This window comes from Xenopus laevis, chromosome 6L, assembly GCF_017654675.1.
Source record: "Xenopus laevis strain J_2021 chromosome 6L, Xenopus_laevis_v10.1, whole genome shotgun sequence".
NCBI lineage: Eukaryota > Metazoa > Chordata > Amphibia > Anura > Pipidae > Xenopus > Xenopus laevis.
In genome coordinates, this window is record NC_054381.1 from 22,022,429 (window position 1) to 22,045,115 (window position 22,687).

At 37.7% G+C, this 22,687-nt stretch overlaps 1 protein-coding gene across 1 annotated transcript in view; it reads left to right on the forward strand.

Moving 5' to 3' along the window:
• Positions 1-19,496, forward strand: part of kif5b.L (kinesin family member 5B L homeolog) — a 55,895-nt gene extending 36,399 nt beyond the window's left edge. The window contains exons 5-26 of the mRNA XM_018267185.2: positions 519-567; positions 2,525-2,580; positions 3,819-3,906; positions 5,387-5,511; positions 6,391-6,495; positions 7,452-7,597; positions 8,508-8,656; positions 8,860-9,041; positions 9,234-9,302; positions 9,931-10,137; positions 10,295-10,438; positions 10,778-10,966; positions 11,540-11,657; positions 12,518-12,579; positions 12,799-12,908; positions 13,459-13,560; positions 15,118-15,178; positions 15,269-15,340; positions 15,422-15,526; positions 15,654-15,870; positions 17,866-17,998; positions 19,117-19,496. Coding sequence (XP_018122674.1) covers positions 519-567; positions 2,525-2,580; positions 3,819-3,906; positions 5,387-5,511; positions 6,391-6,495; positions 7,452-7,597; positions 8,508-8,656; positions 8,860-9,041; positions 9,234-9,302; positions 9,931-10,137; positions 10,295-10,438; positions 10,778-10,966; positions 11,540-11,657; positions 12,518-12,579; positions 12,799-12,908; positions 13,459-13,560; positions 15,118-15,178; positions 15,269-15,340; positions 15,422-15,526; positions 15,654-15,870; positions 17,866-17,998; positions 19,117-19,123 — 2,496 coding nt within the window. The 3' untranslated portion in view covers positions 19,124-19,496. The remainder of the gene's footprint in view (positions 1-518; positions 568-2,524; positions 2,581-3,818; positions 3,907-5,386; positions 5,512-6,390; positions 6,496-7,451; positions 7,598-8,507; positions 8,657-8,859; positions 9,042-9,233; positions 9,303-9,930; positions 10,138-10,294; positions 10,439-10,777; positions 10,967-11,539; positions 11,658-12,517; positions 12,580-12,798; positions 12,909-13,458; positions 13,561-15,117; positions 15,179-15,268; positions 15,341-15,421; positions 15,527-15,653; positions 15,871-17,865; positions 17,999-19,116) is intronic.
• Positions 19,497-22,687: the final 3,191 nt, after the last annotated feature.

The window sequence follows — 22,687 nt, forward strand, 5'->3', positions numbered from 1 at the left end:
GTTATAGAATGTCCAATTTGAAGCAACTTTTCATTTGGTCTTAATTATTTATTTTTTTATAGTTTTTAATTATTTGCCTTCTTCATCTGGCTCTTTCCAGCTTTCAAATTGGGGTCACTGACATCATCTAAAAGCAAATGCTCTGTAAAGCTACACATTTATTGTTTTTGCTACTTTTTATTACTCCTCTTTCTATTCAGGTCTCTCCTATTCATAATCCAGTCTCTTATTCAAATCAATGCATGTTTGCTAAAGTTATTTGGACCCTAGCAACCAGATTGCTGAAATTGCAGACTGTAGAGCTGCTGAATAAAAAGCTAAATAACTCAAAATCCACAAATCATAAAAAATTAAGACCAAATGCACATTGTCTCAGAATATCTTTCTCTGCATCATACTAAAAGTTTATTTAAAAGATGAACAACCCCTTCGACATTTATAGATATAATATATGTTGATATACCTAAACATATAATTCTGATTTGTTCCTTTCCCTTGTTTATAAATGTTCTATTTAGGTATCATACTTTGAAATTTATTTGGACAAGATAAGGGATCTGTTGGATGGTGAGTTTGTGTCCTCTTAAGGCTAATCAATGTGTGTGTAATGGGCATGTTTCAGTTTAGTACAGAAATTGTTGTCGCTTGTTTTGTATTACAGGTATGGGGTCCGTTCTCTAGAAAGCTCCGAATTATGGAAAGACATCTCCCATATTATCCAAATATTTTTAAAAAATAATTTCCCTTTTCTCTTTAATAATAAAACAGGACCTTCTACTTGACCCAAACTAAGATATAATTCATCCTTATTGGAAGAAAAACCAGCCTATTGGGTTTATTTAATGTTTACATGATTTTCTAGTAGACTTAAGGTATGAAGATCCAAATTACGGAAAGACCCCTTATCTGGAAAACCCTAGGTCCAAAGCATTCTGGGTAAAGGGTCCCATACCTGCACTTGTTTTGCTGCCTTGATCCTTTTTCTCCTCTGAAGGGGGTGTCAGGGACTAGAGTTTAATTGTTTTGCACAGTCAGCAGTCCTATGCCATTTTAAATTAGAGATGTTGCGCAACTGTAACTTAGGTGCTGATTTCTTGCAATTAAATATTTCACTAGAAACCTTTTGACAGCAACTCTTCTTTGATGAATTGTTAATAAATTAACTGGTATTGTAAGTAAACATGTGAGTAAAGGTGGCCATAGATGTAGCAATTACGATTTTTCTTGGAAATAATCTTTCCAAGAAAGATCGTTCGCTTTAATACACACGTGTAGAGCTAAATCAACAGATATACAGGTAGATATACAGGAAGAAACAATAGAATTCTACCTGTATCTGACGATTCAGCACTAACAATGGGCGATGTTTGGATCCCTTCAAAGGCACCTGATCAAAATTTTCCGCCCAGCCCGATCGACGAGCCGACCGATACCCAAGTCTTCTGCCGATATCGGTCGGCTCTTTTCCCACCATACACGCAACGAATATAGGACGAAAATTTGTTTTGTACGATATTATCTGTGCGTCTGTGGCCACCTTTAGTTAGTATCACCCTTCAGTAACGTGGAGCTCTTTTGAAGTTACTTCACTCCACAAAATACAGAAAGTGCCAGTGTTTGGACTTAATCAGAGCCTTACCCATACCTACTCCCATTGGCTTTAACCAGTAACACCAAAAAACGAAAGTATTTTAAAGGAATGACAATGTCATGAACTGTTGCCCCGCACTGGTAAAACTGCTGTTTTCTTCAGAAACACTACTATAGTTTATATAAACAAGCTGATGTGTAGCCATGGGGGCAGCCATTCATGCACATGATACACAGTTGAAAACAGATAATTTCTGAAGAATCCCATTATATACTACAGAGCTTATCTGGTATCTGCTGTGTATCCTGTGCATTTTCTCAATTTTCAGAATGGCTGCCCCATGGCTACTCAGCAGCTTGTTTATATAAACTATAGTTGTGTTTCTGAAGCAAACACACAAGTTTTGCCACTGCAGCAGTACATTATATTTTCAGTACTTTAGGATGCTTTCATTGTTTTGTGTGACTGCTCATTTAAACAGTAGTCACAGCAAAAATTCATGCAGCTGGAAATTGGTTCCCCCTGAGTGTCTCTCTTTCAGTTACAATCTGCAGCCCTGCTGTCATACTTTAATCTTCGCTCTATCTGTCTTTCAGTATTGACACTCCCCATCTTTCATATAGATCTCTAGCTCCCCCTGCATGACAAAATAAAGCATCGAAAGGTGTATATGTAAAAGTCCAGCTTTGCTGTAATTGATACTGGCTTACTAGGACTATTGGCAATATTTATCCTTGGAGAAAAATCTGAAATATAGAGATTTGTAATTATGTTATGTATAGGCATTATGTTTTATTTCTTGAACAATTCTCTACTGTTCTAAGGTGTCAAACTTATTTCTCTCACTTATCTGGAGCTGTATCTGTTTAACACATAGGAACAGTAGGTCGTCAGTACACGCAGGGCAGTCTAATTTTGTTCTTTTTTTTTTAGTTTCAAAAACAAACCTTTCGGTTCATGAAGACAAAAACAGAGTTCCGTATGTCAAGGTGAGTATTGGGATATTTAGCTTTGCTCTCGTTTTGTACACAGCAGTGTTCATTTACTAGTACAAATTCAAAAAGGATGCAAGAACCCATTCCTAATGTGTCTGCGTTGGGAAAATTACCTGCAAGTAGTGTTTGTATTTTGCTTGTCAGTGGGGTGTGATTTCACATAAGTTACACTGTTGGGGGTTATCTATCAAAGTCCGAATTTATCTTAATATTTTCTGCTACAAACTTCGATCAAATCTGCTCCGTTTTTTACGCTTACATTTTCCCAAAAAATTTGCTTTGCAGGAAAAAAAATCTAATTTTCGCAATTTTTTCCGTTTTTTTTTTTTTTTTTTTTTATCCAATGTTCACAATATTTTTCAGGATTTTTCAACCAAAAACTTCGGGGTATTGCACGAAACCCAGCGCACATCAAAAAATCATTAGGACTTCTCCCATTGATTTATATGCAACCTCGACAGGTCTGAGATGCTGGATTTTCTGATTCAGACTTTTCCATCCTCTGGGTTTAATAAAATCCGAAAAATTTGTGATTTTTTAAATGTCCTATTTTATTTTAAAAAAAATACATTTTTTTGTGATTTTTGGATTCAGAGTTTAGTAAATAACCCCCTTAGTGTGCAATTTTAGGCGCAACATACAAATTAAACCCTAATAATGGATTAGTTGCACAGCATCCTTGCATTTGTTAACCCCAACCACAGAAATTGTGTAAAATGCAAGTGTGGCAGATTTATTAAGAGTCAAATTGAAAATTCAAATTTGAATTTTCAAAATTTTTTATGGTCAAAACTGTCAAATTTGACCAGGGAATTATCCAAACTCGATTCAAGTTTTATTTATTTTTTTAAAAAAAGTCGACTTTGATTTTCTAGATTTTTAAGAATTCTAATTTGACTATTCTCCACCTAAAAGCTGCCGAATTCCTGTATAAGAGGGAGAAGTCCAGTGACCAATTTGGAGATGTTTGGAGCCTTCCTGACATTCAAGTTATTTTCAGAGAAAAAAACTTGATTTGAGTTTGATCGAATTTTAATCAAATTCGATTTGAGTTATCGGGTCGTTTAAATTAGTCAGAGTTTGATGTATTTGATTTTTTAATAAATTGCCCCCCAATCGAATTTTGAGTAAAATCTAAAAAAAAAAAACAAAAAAAAAAAAAAAAAACTTGCATGAATTCTGAATTCGACCCTTGATAAATGTGCCTCTCACTGTTTTGTCTTCTATCATAGGGTTGTACTGAGCGCTTTGTATGTAGTCCTGATGAAGTCATGGATACAATAGATGAAGGGAAATCTAACAGACATGTAGCAGTGACAAGTAAGTCTTAGACGAATAATATATATTTAATGTAATGGGACATTATCCTGTTGGTGAATCAGGGTATTTGCTGTTTCAGCTATGCCCTTTGTTTACTCTATGGTTGCCCCCCTTTTATCAATCATTTTTTGCATCTCACTGCTGGACTCACAGTCTCTGCTGAGATTGCTTCTGAAAAAAGAGCTGCCTTCCCTTTCTTCCATAGGCTGTCTCTCACTAGGACTGAATCATACTGAAGCCATATATTAGACCTCTACAAAGTGTCACTTTGTGGTAGCAGTGACCTTTCAGTGCTGCTTGTGCCATACCTGCTCTGTCAGCTAATGGCATCTTGCTCTGGCATGTGCAAGTGAAAGCAATATTTCTGTTCCAGTGCTGAACTCTGCAAAGACTGTAGTGGAGAAGATTAGGAGCCTGCTGCATAGGAATTTGTACAAAGCTATTACTTTGGGTCCTATTTGAGACAAGCCTTTCATAAAAACACTGGCAGAATTGGTGTATGTAACGAGGGCTGTGGTTAGGGCAGGCACATACCACTGTGTAGATACTTTTACTGTTGCGTCAAAGTCTGCCTTTACTTGATCAAAAGATTTAAATATCCCATCTATGAACAAATAATCAACTTTTTGTATCCCCTGTGGGTGCCTGTAGTTCTGTAAATCGGAGTTCTTAAAGGAAATGTTCCGGGTCGGAATAAAAACTGGCTAAACAGGCTGTGCAAAATAAAAAATGTTTCTAATATAGTTAGTTAGCCAAAAATGTAATGTATAAAGGCTAGAGTGACTGGATATCGAACATAACCGAACAGAACACTACTTCCTGCTTTTCAGCTCTAAAACGAGTTAGTCAGCGACTTGAAGGGGGGCCACATGGGACATTACTGTTCAGTGAGTTTTGAATTAATCCTCAGCATTCAGCTCAAATTTAAAAGCAATAGTTATGACCCATGTGGCTCCCCCCTCAGGTCACTGATTGGTTAATGCCTGGTAACCAATCCGTGGAAACCAAGAGAGCTGAAAAGCAGGAAGTAGTGTTCTGGCTATTATGTTAGACATCCAGTCACTCCAGCCTTTATACATTACATTTTTGGCTAAATAACTTTATTAGAAATATTATTTATTTTGCACAGCCTATCTATTTACCCAGTTTTTTTATTTTTATCTGAACAATGAGGAAGCTTATCATTTTCCCACAAAGTGGTGTTTGGGGAGACCCCCTGGTACTGAATAAGTGCTAGTGTTGCATCCCACACCTTGAAAAGGGTTCCGGTAATAGGAAGCGGACATGCAAAATTTTCTATAGCTTCTAGAAACATGCAGTATTTTTATTTTGATTTGATCAAATAGAATAACATTCCCTAATTTATTTTTTAATAAATATATAGTTCCTTTGTTTTTCTTTTTTTTTTTTTTTTCTTTTTTTTGCTATTGCCACATTATTTATTTTGCAAATATTTTAAACCTTGCAATTAACTTCACAGACATGAATGAGCACAGCTCTCGAAGTCACAGCATTTTTTTAATCAACGTCAAACAAGAAAACACTCAAACAGAACAGAAACTAAGTGGGAAGCTTTACCTGGTTGATTTGGCAGGTAGTGAAAAGGTAAATATTCTTTGTTAATTCCTATATGAATGTCTCTTAATTGTGAGTAGCCTCTTCTTTTTAACCTTAAATACACTATAAAACTTTGGCTTAAACTATCATAAAGGAATTTGCATAAAACTGTTTATACTTCAGTAGCAGGGCTGTGCACTTATACCAGTCCAAATCCTGTCTCCTCAATGCAATTTCTAAATGAATCCCAAAATGACCTTTTAAAGGACCTTTTAATGTGTTGCTAGAAATTGAGCAAAGGTTACCAGTATACCTACGTGTTCAGCATGAGTACAATGAATAGCACTTGTGCTGACTATACTTTTTGCCTGCTAAACATAGGATCGAAGCTACGCCATGTTTGGTCCTGGTAAGGAAGATAATTTGATGCAACCCTTCCTTGTCGTTTGTTGTGATTGTATTGTTAGCAGATGTCCTTTATACAGAAGGATTTTCTGGGCACTGGGAATCTAATAACAAAAACCACAATGTTTTATGATTTAAACAGGCATCAAGTTTGTTCAGCACGAGCCCTATTAATTGAACTTCATATTGAACAAGGGTTAAACTGCCCCTTTAATCTATGTTTAGTAATTTTCTTTTATTATGATCCAAAATTTAGTGCTGTCAAGTGTACCATTACCAGTAATATTGAAATGTTTCTTACTGTTTTGCAAGGCCTGCCAGTAAAGATGGAAATGTAACTTTCAGGTGGTATTTCAAAGCTCTTCCCTCCAGAAGTCCATCTAGCTTATGTTCAGTACCACTCTTCAAACAGCAAAACTCTGCTCAGTTGTTTCAATGTTATCTTCATTTACTCGCATTTTATTTCCTGGTTTTGGTTGAGTTTTCATGAATTTAAATTTAATCTGTGCAAAACTGTTGTAGGTGAGCAAAACTGGAGCTGAAGGAGCAGTGTTGGATGAGGCTAAAAACATCAACAAATCGTTGTCCTCGCTTGGCAATGTCATTTCTGCTTTGGCTGAAGGCAGTGTAAGTTTGAAGAAGCATGATTTCTCTTTATTATACAGACAAAACATGTTCTGAATTCACATATATTTGTTATTGTGTGCAATACCATGGGCAAACATATAATATATTATTACATTGTATATATAAAATGGTCACATTTTCATGTGACTGGAATCCTATGTACTTTGTACTCACTATGAGTGTGACAAATTCCCTCTACTTGAACATGTCTGCAGAATGAATGGATTCTTGGGTATTGAGTATTGACCAGCCATCATGAGAGCAGTACACTGAATGTTCTACAGTGTGCTGGGTCAAATCTTTATGTACCCAATTTTACTTCCTTGGAATTTTTTCATTGCCGATGTTCTATATCAGTGCTGTCAAATTCGATGTTACCGAGGAATTTTTCTGGTCTACATGGTGGAGCTCTGATAATGGAAGCCAGTGTTAGCCACTCTCTGTTTTTAGACCACACCCATGTTACCACAAGACAATGTCCAGATTAATAGCACACCAAAAAAAAACAAATGGTTTGTGCTCGCTGCTAGGAAAGGAACCCCCCCCATAAGATATATTGGGTCTAACTGTCAATGAGTATCTGACACCCAACTGCTGCATGAAGATAGAATGAATAGAAACAGGTGCTGAGAGAGGAGGGATAGTGAAGATAAATGTGATTATTTCAGCCACATTGCCGACTATTTAATTGATTGTATTTAGAAAGTTTCTTATTTCAGTATAATGAAGCTTTTATTAAAAGCACTTGCCTCATCTTGCCTTAACTACCTAAAACAGATTTAATTGATCCTGTTTACCATATTGTTCATGTACTTTGGCCCATATACAACAACAACTTGTTCTTTAGAAGCTGCAAATCAAGCCTAGTGTCATTGGCTTTGCTAGTGCCTTGTTCACCTTCAGTGTTGTTTCTGAGGACCAAAGACCGAAATATAAATTTGCTGCTCCTTTTACAGGTCTATATTCCATATCGTGACAGTAAAATGACCAGAATTCTCCAGGATTCCTTGGGAGGAAATTGTAGAACCACTATTGTGATTTGCTGCTCACCATCATCTTACAATGAGTCTGAATCGAAATCTACACTTCTCTTTGGGCAAAGGTATGTGGTCCTGAAGCAAAGCAGCTGGCAACCACTTAAGGCTTTTAATCACAATATTGCCTTTACATCTTTTACATCCAAACCTTTTGAAAAAATTTTACGTTTCCCTGGTGCTACCGTTACTTAACATTGATCTGCTTCAAAGTGAAGCAGAGGCAGTGATTAGAGTAGAGTTGTATTTGCAGCTTACAGTTTGCTCTGAATAGTGCTGTCTGCAGCAACTCTTACATAGGAGGGTATTGAATTTGAAAGGTGCAAGCATAGCAGGTTGTAGATGCAGCTCAATGCTAACTGATGCCTTGCATCACTATGGGATGACCATATGCTTTAAGAATTGAATTTAATTGCTGTGTTTCTTGAGGTCTTAGGGCAAATATCTTATCATCAAGTTGCTTGTATCATTTAGTAACTTCTTCCTTGCATTTCCTTCAACCTGTTCTCCACCCCTGTACTGCTGGGAAACATTTCACAGTGAGGCTGTTGATGTAAAAAATGGAAGGTGAAATCCAAACTTAAAGCAGAGCTATGTTATTGCATATCTTCCAGTATAGTCTTTAATTTAACACTTAAAGTGCCCATACATGGAGAGATCCGCTCGTTTGGCGGTCGCCAAACGAGCGCATCTCCCTCCGATATGCCCACCTTGAGGTGGGCAATATCAGGCTGATCCGATCGTGGGCCCTAGGGCCCAACGATCGGATCCTAACGATGCCCAAATGGGCGGTCGGATCGCGGGACCGCATCAACGGATAGATGCGGCCGCGATCCAACGGGATTTTCTGTCCCATCCGATCGAGATCTGGCCGACTTTTTTTTCGGTCATTATTTCATAGCCTTGATTTGTTGCCTCCATCTATTACGTGATTATATGTGAACTTATATACAACAATATTTTGTTTTTCTTTCTTAGAGCCAAGACCATTAAGAATACAGTGTGTGTAAATGTAGAGCTTACAGCCGAACAATGGAAAAAGAAATATGAAAAAGAGAAGGAAAAAACCAAAAGTTTGCGCAGTACCGTTCAGTGGCTTGAAAATGAACTTAACAGATGGCGCAAGGGTGAGCGTTAACTTGAAAATTCATTGACCCATTTCGATCCCCCCCTCCAAATTAAATACTGCTGTTTTTATTAAGAGCAAATTGTGCCTGTTGTCTGTAAAACTTATTCCTGGGAACTTTGATTGGCTAGGCTGTCTTCCAATCACCACTACTTTGATTGGTTTGGAGAAGCAGGGTTTAAATATGTTTATTTTTGTATGCAGGAGAGTCGGTACCAATTGAGGAACAATATGATAAGGAGAAAGCCAACATGGATGCCTTTGTCGTCGATAACTTTGTCAATAATGAAAAGCCTGCAGTCACAATTGCTGCTAATTTTACGGATGCAGAGAGAAGTAAATGCGAGGAAGAAGTTACTAAATTATACAAGCAACTTGATGACAAGGTAAACTCTGGTCTATTCTTGGGTTCAGTAGAAAGGAAATATAAAGTCTTTATCTCAAGCCTTTATAGCACCAACCCCAAGCTTATTATGCCTATTGCCTGGTGCAACAACAAATGTGTTTGTTTTTACTATTGTAATACCATAAATTCCATTTATTTTTTGCATTACTTTAACGAGTTATTTCTAATTTAGGATGAAGAGATTAATCAACAAAGCCAGCTTGTGGAAAAACTCAAGCAGCAAATGCTGGACCAAGAAGAGGTAAGCAGGCCTGTGAAAACATTAAAAGAACATAATACACTAAAATGTTATTGTTAAGATGGCCATATACTTTGTGGTCCGCAGTTTGGTCACCAAACAAGTGGATCTGTGCCCGATTTGGCCACCCACATGCCAATGATGGAACCATATTGCAGGTTTTTCAAGACCTATCAGATGAGGATTACGTCCGTGTACTGATGCCCTTCTTGCCCAACAGGATTTTCAAACCAACCCAAAAATAAACCAAATCTCAACTGAAGGGCCAAATCAGTAGCTTAGACTGAGTATGGGCAGCTTTTGTTATGCTTATGACACAAAAAATACCTATGCTGGTTGACAAATGGTACAATTTGCTCCACCTGCATTTCCTATCATGTTATCTAGTGAGACATCCTTGATCATCAGCCTAAAGGAAAAAAAAAATACAGCTCCATATAAGCTCATTGATTTGGCGTTATGTAAAAAAAGCTATAGTGCACTGCAGGGCATAAACTTCTGTCTCAATCTTATTTTGTGCATTAACCATGATATGTAGGCCACTAAAACCATGTACTTTGTTTGCATTTATTGTGAGAATTTTTTCAGAATTTCTTAATTTCTCTGCTTAATTCCTTTCTCTGTTTTTTAGCTATTGGCATCTACAAGAAGAGACCAAGATAACATGCAGGCAGAGTTGAACAGGCTTCAGGCTGAAAATGATGCCTCAAAGGAAGAAGTGAAAGAAGTACTGCAGGCTCTAGAGGAACTTGCAGTCAACTACGATCAGAAGTCTCAGGAAGTAGAAGATAAATCTAAGGAATTTGACACTTTAAGTGAGGAACTTAATCAGAAATCTGTAAGTTACAGCACTACACTTTCTGTTGTAGTATTTGTATTGGTTTGCATTAGACCGGTGTTTAAACTGACCCATCCTGGGTTCTGTTACAATGCAATGTTATAATAATAATAAACTGCTATCCCTCCACTGTACAAACATTTTTTGCTTTTTGTAGGTCATTTTGTCCAGTCTAGACTCTGAGCTGCAGAAACTAAAGGAAATGACCAATCATCAGAAGAAAAGAGCAACAGAGATGATGACTTCTTTACTGAAGGATCTAGCAGAGATTGGTATTGCAGTAGGAGGCAACGATGGCAAGGTAGGTTGGTCGTTTAAGGCTTGGCCTGTTGCCCAACACCCACTGATTGATTTCTTTGTGCTCTGTTGTGGTGAAGTCTGGATGAAACTACATTTATTAATTTGGGGATTATTGTGCCAAATTTATGATATGCTAAAAGCTATGCTTAAATCACTTTGTATGCATTTTTTTCAGCCCCCTTAGCAGGAATATACATTTATCCAAGGACTTGTGCACTTAGGAGCTCTTTCGTTTTATAATTCTCTAAAATTAAATACTGGTGTTCAACACTGTCTGAATTGTAATTGTACACTGTCCTATTTGCATACACCTGACAATGCTGTTCTCTTTCCTTATCAGCAACCTGAAGTAAGTGGAATGATTGATGAAGAGTTTACTGTTGCAAGATTGTACATCAGTAAAATGAAGTCTGAAGTGAAGACTATGGTAAAACGATGCAAACAGCTGGAAGGCACACAGAGCGAGAGTAACCAGAAGATGGAGGAGAATGAGAAGGAGTTAACTGCATGTCAGCTGCGCATCTCTCAGGTTAATATTGGAATGGAATTGCTTTAAACAGTTTTGAAAAGTACACACAGATTTCGGTATGAAAAGTGACTGCACTGTGTAATCAAAAATAAATTTGCAGACCTCCAATAGAGATTAACAGCTTTTACTGTGCAATCAGTTTAAGCAACACCTTAGATTTAAAGGGCTTGTAATCTTTGTTGGAGGTATGTTTTTGTTGCGTTTTTTTACATTTTAAACTTGTGCAAGATTTGTAGTCAATATCCACCTCTAGTGGTGGTTTAAAGTCTGTATGTCATATTCCTCTCAGCAAGCCTCTGCAAATCCTTGTTCCAAAGGGAGTGTTCTAATGTCATAGTCTGAGAAACCCCCCTCATTGCAGACATTGTGACTTCTAACTTAATATATTCCAGGATAAATTTGATTGCATATAAATTTCACTTGGTTATTCTAAAGTCTGTGTGTTAGTGAAAAAATAGCGTGAATTTAGGGAAAAAATAAATCACAATGTCGGTCTTTCAATAACCTGTTACTGAAAGAATAATTAAAGAAAACGTTTGCTCTATTAAACTCTGCAATATTGTTTCCCTAAAGCATGAAGCAAAGATTAAATCACTGACGGAATATGTTCAGAATGTGGAACAGAAGAAGAGGCAGTTGGAGGAGTCTGTGGATTCTCTCAATGAAGAGCTTGTAAAGCTGCGAGCACAAGGTAAAACCACTAGTAACACTCATCTTACATTTGGTAAAACACATCTCCAACTAAATTTACAGAATTTATTGCTGTGGGGGAAAGTTATGGGATTCACTGGCGAGCTGCTATACATGATATACATGATATAAACCTATGTTTGATGAAGGGTAAAATGCTATTTGATGGAGTCTGAGACACCCAACAAACACCACAAACACAAGTCAGACTATTGATTGTCGTCACTTGTATTGGAGAGCAAGCCATTACTACTTAATGCTGAGTTCTTCATTTTGACTGGAAAAGGAAGTGGCATGAGTCACAAAATATCTGCTGTTAACAGGCAAATATTCCATGCTTTCAGCTTTTCCTTAAAAAGCAACACTGCTTTTTGTAGCTACTTCTATTGATCAAAATAATGCAAACTGTTGCAGTTCCCATTCACCTGGCTGTTTCAGGGCTAATTTTACTTAGATATGTATTTCAAGTGAATGGGAAGCAGTCTACAGCATATTGATCACAAGATGTAGCAGCAGAATGCAGTGTGTTGTTGCTCTTTCATGAATCTGACTGCCCGCCTAAAGTATGAAAGCTAAAGTATTATTTAGGTATGCCCTAATGATGCAAAAGGTACATTTGAATATTAAACTATTGCTCATGCAATGGGAAAAGGAAAATTGGGCTATGAAATTAAATGCATTAAATACTGGTTTTATTGGTATTGATAATACCTTTACAAAAGGCCTTTAATTTCCAAATAAGCAATAATGTTCTAATTTTACATTGTAGAGTATTGATTCACCTCTTCATGAAAGCTTTGCCCTGAAAGGCCTGTCATTTCCTCATTCATTATGCTCCTTTGTGCTTTATGTTTCTTACAGAAAAAGTGCATGAGATGGAAAAAGAACATCTTAATAAAGTTCAGACTGCAAATGAAGTGAAGGTATGTTCTCATTCATCTCTACATTGAAAGAGTAATCTCACCCAAAACTTTGTGGTGCAGAGAATACAAATTTTTATTATAATAAAATAACTCAAACAGAAAATTTTAACATGCATTGAAAAGTTTTTTTTTCTTTTTGCCAAAAACGTTTTTTGTGTGGAGATCCATTTTTTATTTTGTTGAAGAGAAAAGATTAAAATACTTTTCCTTGTTTTGTAGCATGCGGTGGAGGAGCAGATTCAAAGTCATCGTGAAACCCACCAGAAGCAATTAAGTGCTCTCAGGGATGAGATTGAAAACAAGGAGAAAGTAATTACAGAGCTACAAGAGTAAGTGTTGTACATAAACAGTGTTTATTAGCCTCTCTTTCTTTGAGTAATGGCACCCAGTGATATTCTTATGTGAGCATTTTGTATCTCTGTGGGCTTACTATTTACAGGCATTCAGTGCCACAAATTTTTGCAGGCAGGCCCGAATGACGAGTAATATGCTAGTGGGTGTGTGGTTGGTGCTGTGGAATGGGTGTGACCAAGACACCCCCAGATCTAAAAGGACCCAGGTTCTCACCTCTGATATATAACGCTAAATTTTAAAACCTAAGTGAGTGAATGTTATTGCTTCCATGCTTTGGCAAGCAAACAAAAGCATGAGGCATCATAAATTGGTGTTTTGGGGTCACATGATTTAGTAGCCCACCTTACCCACCTGGGTCCTTAATGGTATTTTCTAGCATCATTGCAAGTCCTTTGGATCTATCACTCAGCTTGCAAGTTTCATCTAATTTACTGGGTGTTTAAATTTACAACTGTAAATCTGTTAATTTTTTTTACCAGAATATGGCTTTAATCATTCTAATACCCTAATAAATTTTTTTTGCAGCCAAAATCAGAAGATGTTGCTTGAGCAAGAACGGCTTAAGGTTGAGCATGAAAAGCTGAAATACACTGATCAGGAAAAAAGCAAAAAACTGCATGAACTCACGTAAGTTGACAATGTGGTTGGTGTGATTATAGGCTGCCCAATGCATTTTATAAATAAAATCTTGGATTAGCAAATATTTCATTTTTTTTTTTTTTTGGGCTAAAGAGAGAAGTTAGGGGCATATTTATTAACACTGGAAATAAACCTCACTGTTGATGTTGCCCAAAGAAACCAATCAGATCTTTGCTTTTGTTTTCTAACTTGTAGGTGACTGTTCAAATCAAATTGCTGATTGGTTTTATGGGCAACCTCACCATTGATATTTTGTCTCTAATGTTAATAAATATGCCCCCGTGTTGCCATTATATTTACAATTGCATGCTAAAATCTAAAGCCCTGCTTTGTGGCTTTTTGGAAACATGCATGCATGACTTAGTAGGATACTGTGTCATACAGCTTCATGAGTTTAGTATGACTTCATAAACACAGGCAAAAGTTCTAATTATTGTAGAGTGATAATAATGTATTCTTTCCGATGGGACTGTGGGAGGTGGGATAGCAGGTATAGTAGGGAGGGATGGTGTCTATAGTAACCGTGGATAATAGTCTCTGGGAAGGGAGTGTGACTGTGGGATAGCAGGTATAGTAGGGAGAGATGGTGTCTATAGTAACAGTGGATAATAGTCTCTGGGAAGGGACTGTGGCTTTTGGATAGCAGGTATAGTAGGGAGAGATGGTGCCTATAGTAACAGTGGAATAATAGTCTCCGGATATATTGTGGCTGTGGGATAGCAGGTATAGTAGGGAGAGATGGTGCCTATAGTAACAGTGGATAATAGTCTCTGGGAAGGGAGTGTGACTGTGGGATAGCAGGTATAGTAGGGAGAGATGGTGGCTATAGTAACAGTGGAATAATAGTCTCCGGATATATTGTGGCTGTGGGATAGCAGGTATAGTAGGGAGAGATGGTGCCTATAGTAACAGTGGATAATAGTCTCTGGGAAGGGAGTGTGACTGTGGGATAGCAGGTATAGTAGGGAGAGATGGTGCCTATAGTAACAGTGGATAATAGTCTCTGGGAAGGGAGTGTGACTGTGGGATAGCAGGTATAGTAGGGAGAGATGGTGTCTATAGTAACAGTGGGATAATAGTCTCCGGATATATTGTGGCTGTGGGATAGCAGGTATAGTAGGGAGAGATGGTGCCTATAGTAACAGTGGATAATAGTCTCTGGGAAGGGAGTGTGACTGTGGGATAGCAGGTATAGTAGGGAGAGATGTTGCCTATAGTAACAGTGGATAATAGTCTCTGGGAAGGGAGTGTGACTGTGGGATAGCAGGTATAGTAGGGAGAGATGGTGCCTATAGTAACAGTGGATAATAGTCTCTGGGAAGGGAGTGTGACTGTGGGATAGCAGGTATAGTAGGGAGAGATGGTGCCTATAGTAACAGTGGATAATAGTCTCTGGGAAGGGAGTGTGACTGTGGGATAGCAGATGGTGCCTATAGTAACAGTGGGATAATAGTCTCTGGATATATTGTGGCCTACAATCTTTTTTGGCAACTTTGTAATTTTTTTTCAAAACTGTATTAAGATTTTTTTTTCCTTTATTCGCAGTGTAATGCAGGATAGAAGAGAGCAGGCAAGGCAGGATCTGAAGGGATTGGAAGAGACAGTGGTAAGACAAGCAAGCAAACTCAACAAAATGTTGAATAATATACACTGGCTGTTCATTTACTGTGGTTTGACATGATTTCTCTAATTACAGGCAAAAGAGCTTCAGACCCTCCATAATCTTAGAAAACTGTTTGTTCAGGATTTAACTACACGTGTTAAAAAGGTAAAACCAGTCCATGTTTGTTCTGAAGTGTTCAGTGAAATCTTTTGGATGTTTTACTGACATTTCTCTGTTATTGTGCAGAGTGCAGAAATGGATTCTGATGATACTGGGGGCAGTGCCGCACAGAAGCAGAAAATCTCCTTTCTTGAGAATAACCTTGAACAACTCACTAAGGTTCACAAGCAGGTATGAAATAGAGACAGGCAGAAAAATATATGTAATATCCATGCAAATGATCATACCTTCTAATTGAGAAAATGTAAGACTATTTCCCAGAAATACCTAAATGCAATAGAATTTATCTCCTGTATAGCTGGTACGTGATAATGCAGATTTGCGGTGTGAGCTTCCAAAGCTGGAAAAGCGACTTAGGGCTACTGCTGAGAGAGTTAAAGCCTTGGAATCTGCACTGAAGGAAGCCAAAGAAAATGCATCGCGTGATCGGAAACGCTATCAGCAAGAGGTAGATCGCATTAAGGAAGCCGTGAGGTCCAAGAACATGGCCAGAAGGGGACATTCTGCACAGATTGGTAAGTTCAGCTTGATCTGTACTTGCTTTTCAATTCATGTCTGCGCAAACCTAGCTTTGGGAAACAGTTTGAGAAAACGGTGTAATGAAGTTGCTAATGCCAGTGCTGTTGTTGAGATAGGTGTGGACTTTTTTTTTTTTTGTATCTGATTTATAAGCGATGCACTGAATCCATCTTTTTGGACTCATCTCAAAGGGGAACTTATCGCGAAAATGAAAATGTAATATTCGTTTCATCATACTGAAATAAGAAAATTTCTAAATACAATCAATTAAAAAATCGGTGCAGTTTCTGAAATAATCAAGTTTATCTTCACTATTCTTCTCTCTGCATCTATTTCTCCTCATCAGTTGGGTGTCCGATAATGATCCAATTTATCTTATAGGGGGGCTCCTTTTGCCTAGAAGATGTATTAGAGCTCACTCTAGTAAAATCACCAGAAATCCTGTCTCTCTACATGCAGGATTTGTGGCAGTTATTTTGTTTGTGCTGGAATCAGATATATTGGATCTAACTGTCAATGAATATCTGACACCCAACTACTGCATGAAGAGAAAATAAAGAGAAACAGATGCTGAGAGAGGGATAGTGAATATAAACTTGATTATTTCACCAATGCAGAATATTTAATTGATTGTATTTAGAAAGTTTCTTACTTCAGTATGAGGAAGCTTTTTTAAATTTTCATTTTCGATAGTTTTCCTTTAATACTGAATCCTCCATAAAAGATTGTCCGAATACCAATCTGGATCTGAACCTGAGGAGAAAAAGAAATTTCATCAACTGAGGAACAAAACTTTCAGCTTTAAAGTAACAAATTAAAGGGCTTGTCTGCGGTTCTCCTAAACACTTTTAGCTGAATCCTTTATTCGGTGTTCCCTTATAGCCTGTAAATAGGACAGACTCTGTTTAAATTGTCCTAAATTTATACCCTAAATCTCTGTTCCACAAGTATTAGGTAGCATAGCCCTCTCTCCCGCTCTCACTGTTTATCTTGGGATTTTATTTGTTCTGTTTATTGGTTTTATTTCTTATTATTCCTTGCTCTTTTTAGTTTTTAAGGGTTTATATATTCCTTGATTCCGACCATACTGACCAACTTATAAATGCCCTGTCAGGGGGAGATTTAGCCTGTTATTTTGGTAGATCATAATTTTTATATAGCACCAGCTAGTTGTACAACACTCGAAGGAACAGTAACACAAAAAATGACGTGTTATAAAGTAATATAAATTTAGTGTTGCCCTGCACTGGTACAACTGGTGTGTTTGCTTCAGAAACACTTCTATAGTTTATATAAACAAGATGCTGTGTAGCCATAAGGGCAGCCATTCAAAATGGAGAAAAGACACGGGTCATACAAAGTCAATGCAGGGGATACAGATATATATGGCACTGGCCTAGCCACTCGCCAGTAGTAAATCCTAGTAAAGAAGAATGCCAATACCTGTGCTTGCAGCAAACAGGGTGATCCCAAATTTATTCAATGGTGCTTCATAACACTTAACAAACGATCAAAAGTTTCAGTGATGAGGAAGGGCCATGCGGTCCCGCCATGCGGTCCCGAAACGTTTGATCGTTTAAGTGCTATGAAGCACCATTGAATAAATTTGGGATCACCCCGTTTGCTGCAAGCACAGGTATTGGCATTCTTCTTTACTTGAAAAGACACGGGTTACATTGGTCGGCTAAAAGGAAGAGAACATGGGCTACAACTCTGTGGCTCTTCGTTTCCTGCTGTTCATATTCATGTCATTTCCCAAATGAACAGAACAATGTTATGTCCTTTTGAAATATTTCCATCTATCCCTTTCTGGTGCTTTCTGACATTCTTTCTCCCTCTTGTTCATTTACCCTGTTTGCTTTGACCCTTAACATATGTCGACTTTTTAATTTTAGGGCTTTTTAAGATGACAAAGGACATCTGTCATCATGGATTTGAGATTTGTTTTTAAATCATCCTTCAATTCAGATATTTATTTTTGTGTTTAACAGCTAAACCTATTCGCCCTGGGCAGCACCCTGCTGCTTCTCCCACCCACCCAAATGCAATTCGTGGAGGAGGCGTGTTTCCTCAGAACGCTCAGCCAGTGTCTGTCCGTGGAGGCAGCGCTAAACAGGACAAAGTGTAAGCTTTTCATTATTCTTTCTTTTCATGTTGCATCTAGATGGATTTTTTTAATAGGCTGGGTCAAAAATTGTTTAATGTTCAATAAATTCAGTTCATACGAGTGTGTAGTACAGGAATGGGATACATCATCTGGAAACCCATTGTCTCCCATAGACTCCATTATAATCAAATAATCCAAATTTTTAAAAATTATTTAATTTTTCTCTGTAATAATAAAACAGTAACTTGTACTTGATCCCAACTAAGATATAATTTAATCCTTATTGGAAGCAAAACCAAAAAAAAATTGTTTTTTTGTAAAGTTTACATGATTTTCTGGTAGACTTAAAGGAGAAGGAAAGGTCAAAAGAAACGCAGCATTTCTGTCCTTCTATTGTGTACACATGGGCTTCTGTATCAGACTTTCAGCTAAAACCTCCAGGGCTAGGGCTTGAGCATGCTCAGTTTGCTCCTCTCCCCCTCCTCTCTCTGCTGTAATCTGAGCTCAGAGCTATGAGTGAGCAGGAAGAGACTCAGCCAGGAAGTGATGTCACACCAAGCTGATATGTGTAGTAAAAATTCCAGAAGCACACCAATAGTTTGCTTATTGAAGTTTGTGTTTTTATTCAGCCCATGTGTATCCGCAAAAAGGGCAATGTTTCGGGCCCCTTCAGGCCTTTTATCAAGCCTAAAGTGTTAGCATTCCAAGATCCCAAATTAAAATGAGAAGAGAGGGAAAGACGGGGGGAGGAGCAAGAAGAAATGAGGATTACAACATTCCTTTCACGTCCCAAGCTAATATGGCAGCTGCTATCATAAACAGAGAGCACTTTTAGAGCTGTTTACACTGGTATGGTAAAGCATTCTGCAGAATAAATACAGTGTTCTAGCTTGCTCTATTGTGGCTAATCTATTGGCAATAAACTGTTTCGGTAGCTTTCCTTCTCCTTTAAGGTATGAAAATCCAAATTACAGAAAGATACGTTATCCATAAAACGTCAGGTCCCGATCATTCTGGCAATCAACCCCCCAAAAAAACAAAAGATTCTCTCTATTTGCATCCCTGCAGAGACAATAATTGTATATACTGTACATGAGCTTGCAATTTGGACTCATTGTGTTGCTTCTTGTTTCAGCTGCTGAAGTGGGTCGTGGGTGCACAGGAGTCGGAGAATCAAGCAGTGACGTTTGCTAAACGCACTTATCTCTATGGGATTGTAGGATCGTTTTTGAAATTGTAATTTATCTGACCTGTACAGCTCTCCTTTCCCTCTCTTCTGTGTCTGGCAAATTCGAACTGATTTGCTGCAAAAACAAAAAAAAATACTAGAGTGCAATTTTGTTGTCCTCGCTTTAAAACCTGTCCTTTAATATGTAGCGCCATCCATTGCACAGTTTCTTATCCATGTCTTAAAAACGTAATCTGCACTGTGCCAAGTTGGAATTTAAGTTACCAGTTAGATAGACCCGTGTTATATTACGTCAGCTCTTCTCTCTGGGGGACATGGAACAAACATTAAAGGGGTGGTTCACCTTTAAATCAACTTTTAGTACGTTATAGAATGGGTAATTCTAAGCAACTTTTCCGGTGGCCTTCATTTTCTCTTTTGTATAGTTTTTTAATTATTCGCCGCCTTCTTCTTCTTACTCTTTCCAGCTTTCAATTGGGGGTCACTGACCCCATCTAAAAACAAATGCTCTGTAAGGCTACACCTTTATTGTTAATGCTACTTTTTATTACTCATCTTTCTATTCAGTCCCTCTCCTATTCATATTCCAGTCTCTTACTCAAATCAAAGCATGGTTACTAGGGTAATTTGGACCCTAGCAACCAGATTGCTGAAATTGCAAACTGGAGAGCTGCTGAATTAAAAGCGAAATATCTCCACGAATAATAAAAAAGGAAAACCAAATGCAAATTCTCAGAATATCACTCTACGTCTTACTCAAAGTTATTTTAAAGCTGAACAAACCCTTTTAAGCATTTAATACAATTCTCAAACTAAGCATTTTTCAAGTTTACCGTCTCACTATATTACAGCGGTGATGACCCCTCCTGAAGCTTCGATGCTACAATAAAATTACTGTAGTTGTGCTAAACCTGTATACTCACCGCAGGGCTCTGATCTTTTTTTTTTTTTTTGGAATAAGACAAAGTTTCCGTGTAATCAAGGCTGCTGTTTTATTTGGCGGAACGTACACTGCCGTTGGGATTGTTGTTGTTGGTTTAAATAATGTATAGTAACTAAATACTGGAGAATATATATATATATATATATATATATATATATATATATATATATATATATATATATATATATATATATATATATATATATATATATATATATATATATACACATACACATATATATACACACACATACACATATATATACACACACATACACATATATATACACACACATACACATATATATACACACACATACACATATATATACACACACATACACATATATATACACACACACACACACACACACACACACAAATAGGTTCTTTGTTTAGCATTTGTCCTACCCATGCATCGCATAAACTGCTTTATTCTGATTTTTTTTTTTTTTTGTCCTTTATTATATACATAAAAGGTCAGTTTCTTGATTGGTTTATTGAAATGCAGAGCTTAACTGGCTGCGGTTTTCTACATTGTCGATTATTTTACGACTTCTCAGTGTAAGATGTACATTCCCGATGATTTTAGTTCTAAGGAATGCCTGTTCTCTTTGAGCACGTTGGAAGGCATTAAAAGGTTTTTGGCGTGGCCCTTTTAGATTTTGCAGTTGTGTGCCCTGTAAAGAGAGAGGGTTCTGCTTGAGCACTGCTATGGACAATGCTGTTACTCGACCGGGAGCATTGGCACATGATAGGGCTGCATATAGATTGAAATATATGTTTAAAGGATAGCCTTTAAAATAAGTGAATGTAAAATTGATGAGGAGGCTATTCTAAGTACTTTTGTAATTTACATGTATTTATTTTTTGTATTCCAAGATATTAACTATGACTGAAGATTTTCATTCATCCAGGTCATGGTATATCTAGTATAAGTAAATCTAAAACAACTGGACTTGCTGAGTAATTGAAGATGTTTAACTACTCATCCGAGCAGCTTCTTCAGTTCAACTGACTGGTGTGGGAAGTCCTCGGGATATAAACTCTTCCACTAATTCAATCACAATGGCACATTGTAACTCTTCAAAGAGGTGACATCTGAAGAAGTTCACAGAGGTGTTGATTCTGTGTAGTTACTGTGATAGGATTATCCAGTGGCTGAGGTTTCAGAACACTTCACATCCATTCATGCAACTCTCCTGTATCTAGGAGTTGCATGACACATTGGATAATCCATAACAGTAACTACACAGAATCAACACCCCTGTGAATTTCTTCAGATGTCAGTTGAACTGAAGAAGCTGCTCGGATGAGTAGTGAAACGTCTTTAATGATTACTCTGCAAGTCTAGTTGTTTTTAGATTGACCTATACTAGGGATACATGTACTGTTAATATGAATGAATTTTGTTACAACAGCGCCACCTGCTGGTCATTTTCCCACCAGTCTGACCACCAAGTAGTCAAGGGAGTTGTCAGGAGAAAGAAAAAGGCTGCTCTGATGTTCTTGTGCTTAGGAAAAATGAAGGAATGTTTCTTAATGTTTTCCTAGGCGGAAGAACATCAGAGCAGCCTTTTTCTTTCTCCTGACAACTTCCTTGATTACTTGGTGTAGAGTCTTGTGCAGAACCAATTTCTGAGACACAAACCCACTTTGATCCGCTACCCGACCCGGACCCGCAACTGCCTTATCCGTAACCCGACCTGCACCCTGCCGACCACCATAAAACAGGAAGTGATGGCGCTGCAAACTGGAAATTACGTCATCAAAAGTGGGTGTGGACAAACACGTTTTGTAAAACTTTAAAAGGAGTAAAATATAGGCAACATTACATAAGATAAGAAATTTAGATGAGATCGGCGACCCGCACACCCGCATCTATATTTGCACCTGAAAATCTTCCCCTCATTCCGCAGAGTGACTGCTTTTTTGCGGGTACCCGACAGCTGCAGGATTTTAACTTGGTGGTCAGACTGGTTGGGAAATGACCACTAGGTGGCGGTGTTGCAACAAAACTTTATTCACATTATCAGAACAAGTATCCCTCAATATCTTGGAATCAAAAATAAATAAATAATGAATCTAAATTACAAAAGTACTTAGAATAGCCCCTCGTCAATTTTACATTTGCTTATTTTAAAGGTTTACTTATCCTTTAAGCTTGTGATACATGTGTTTTGACAATGGCACAAAACACAAAAGCCGCACTTGAACCGGGGGGCTCATAGTTTCCCATGCTTTTGTCTTTAGAGCAGTGACCGGGCACTTTGGCCACCAGTCAAACCCCCACATGTGCCAGTAGCCTTCGCCTGTGCTTGTTAGCCTTAGCTTTTAATGATCGTAGGAAAAGCTGTGGAGCTGGTGCTCAGTGTGACTTAAATCCCACAACATGCAATTGTTTCACTTTTAATGAGGTTGGCTGCACATCCATAGGGTGAGAAATGCAGAGGCAGAAACAGGATTTCTGCACAGAATAAATCTTATTTTTTTAATGGATACTTGTCAGAGGAGAGTATTTGAATGTATAGGAAGCCTTTCAGTAGTACTTGATTTAACCACTCTACCTTATCC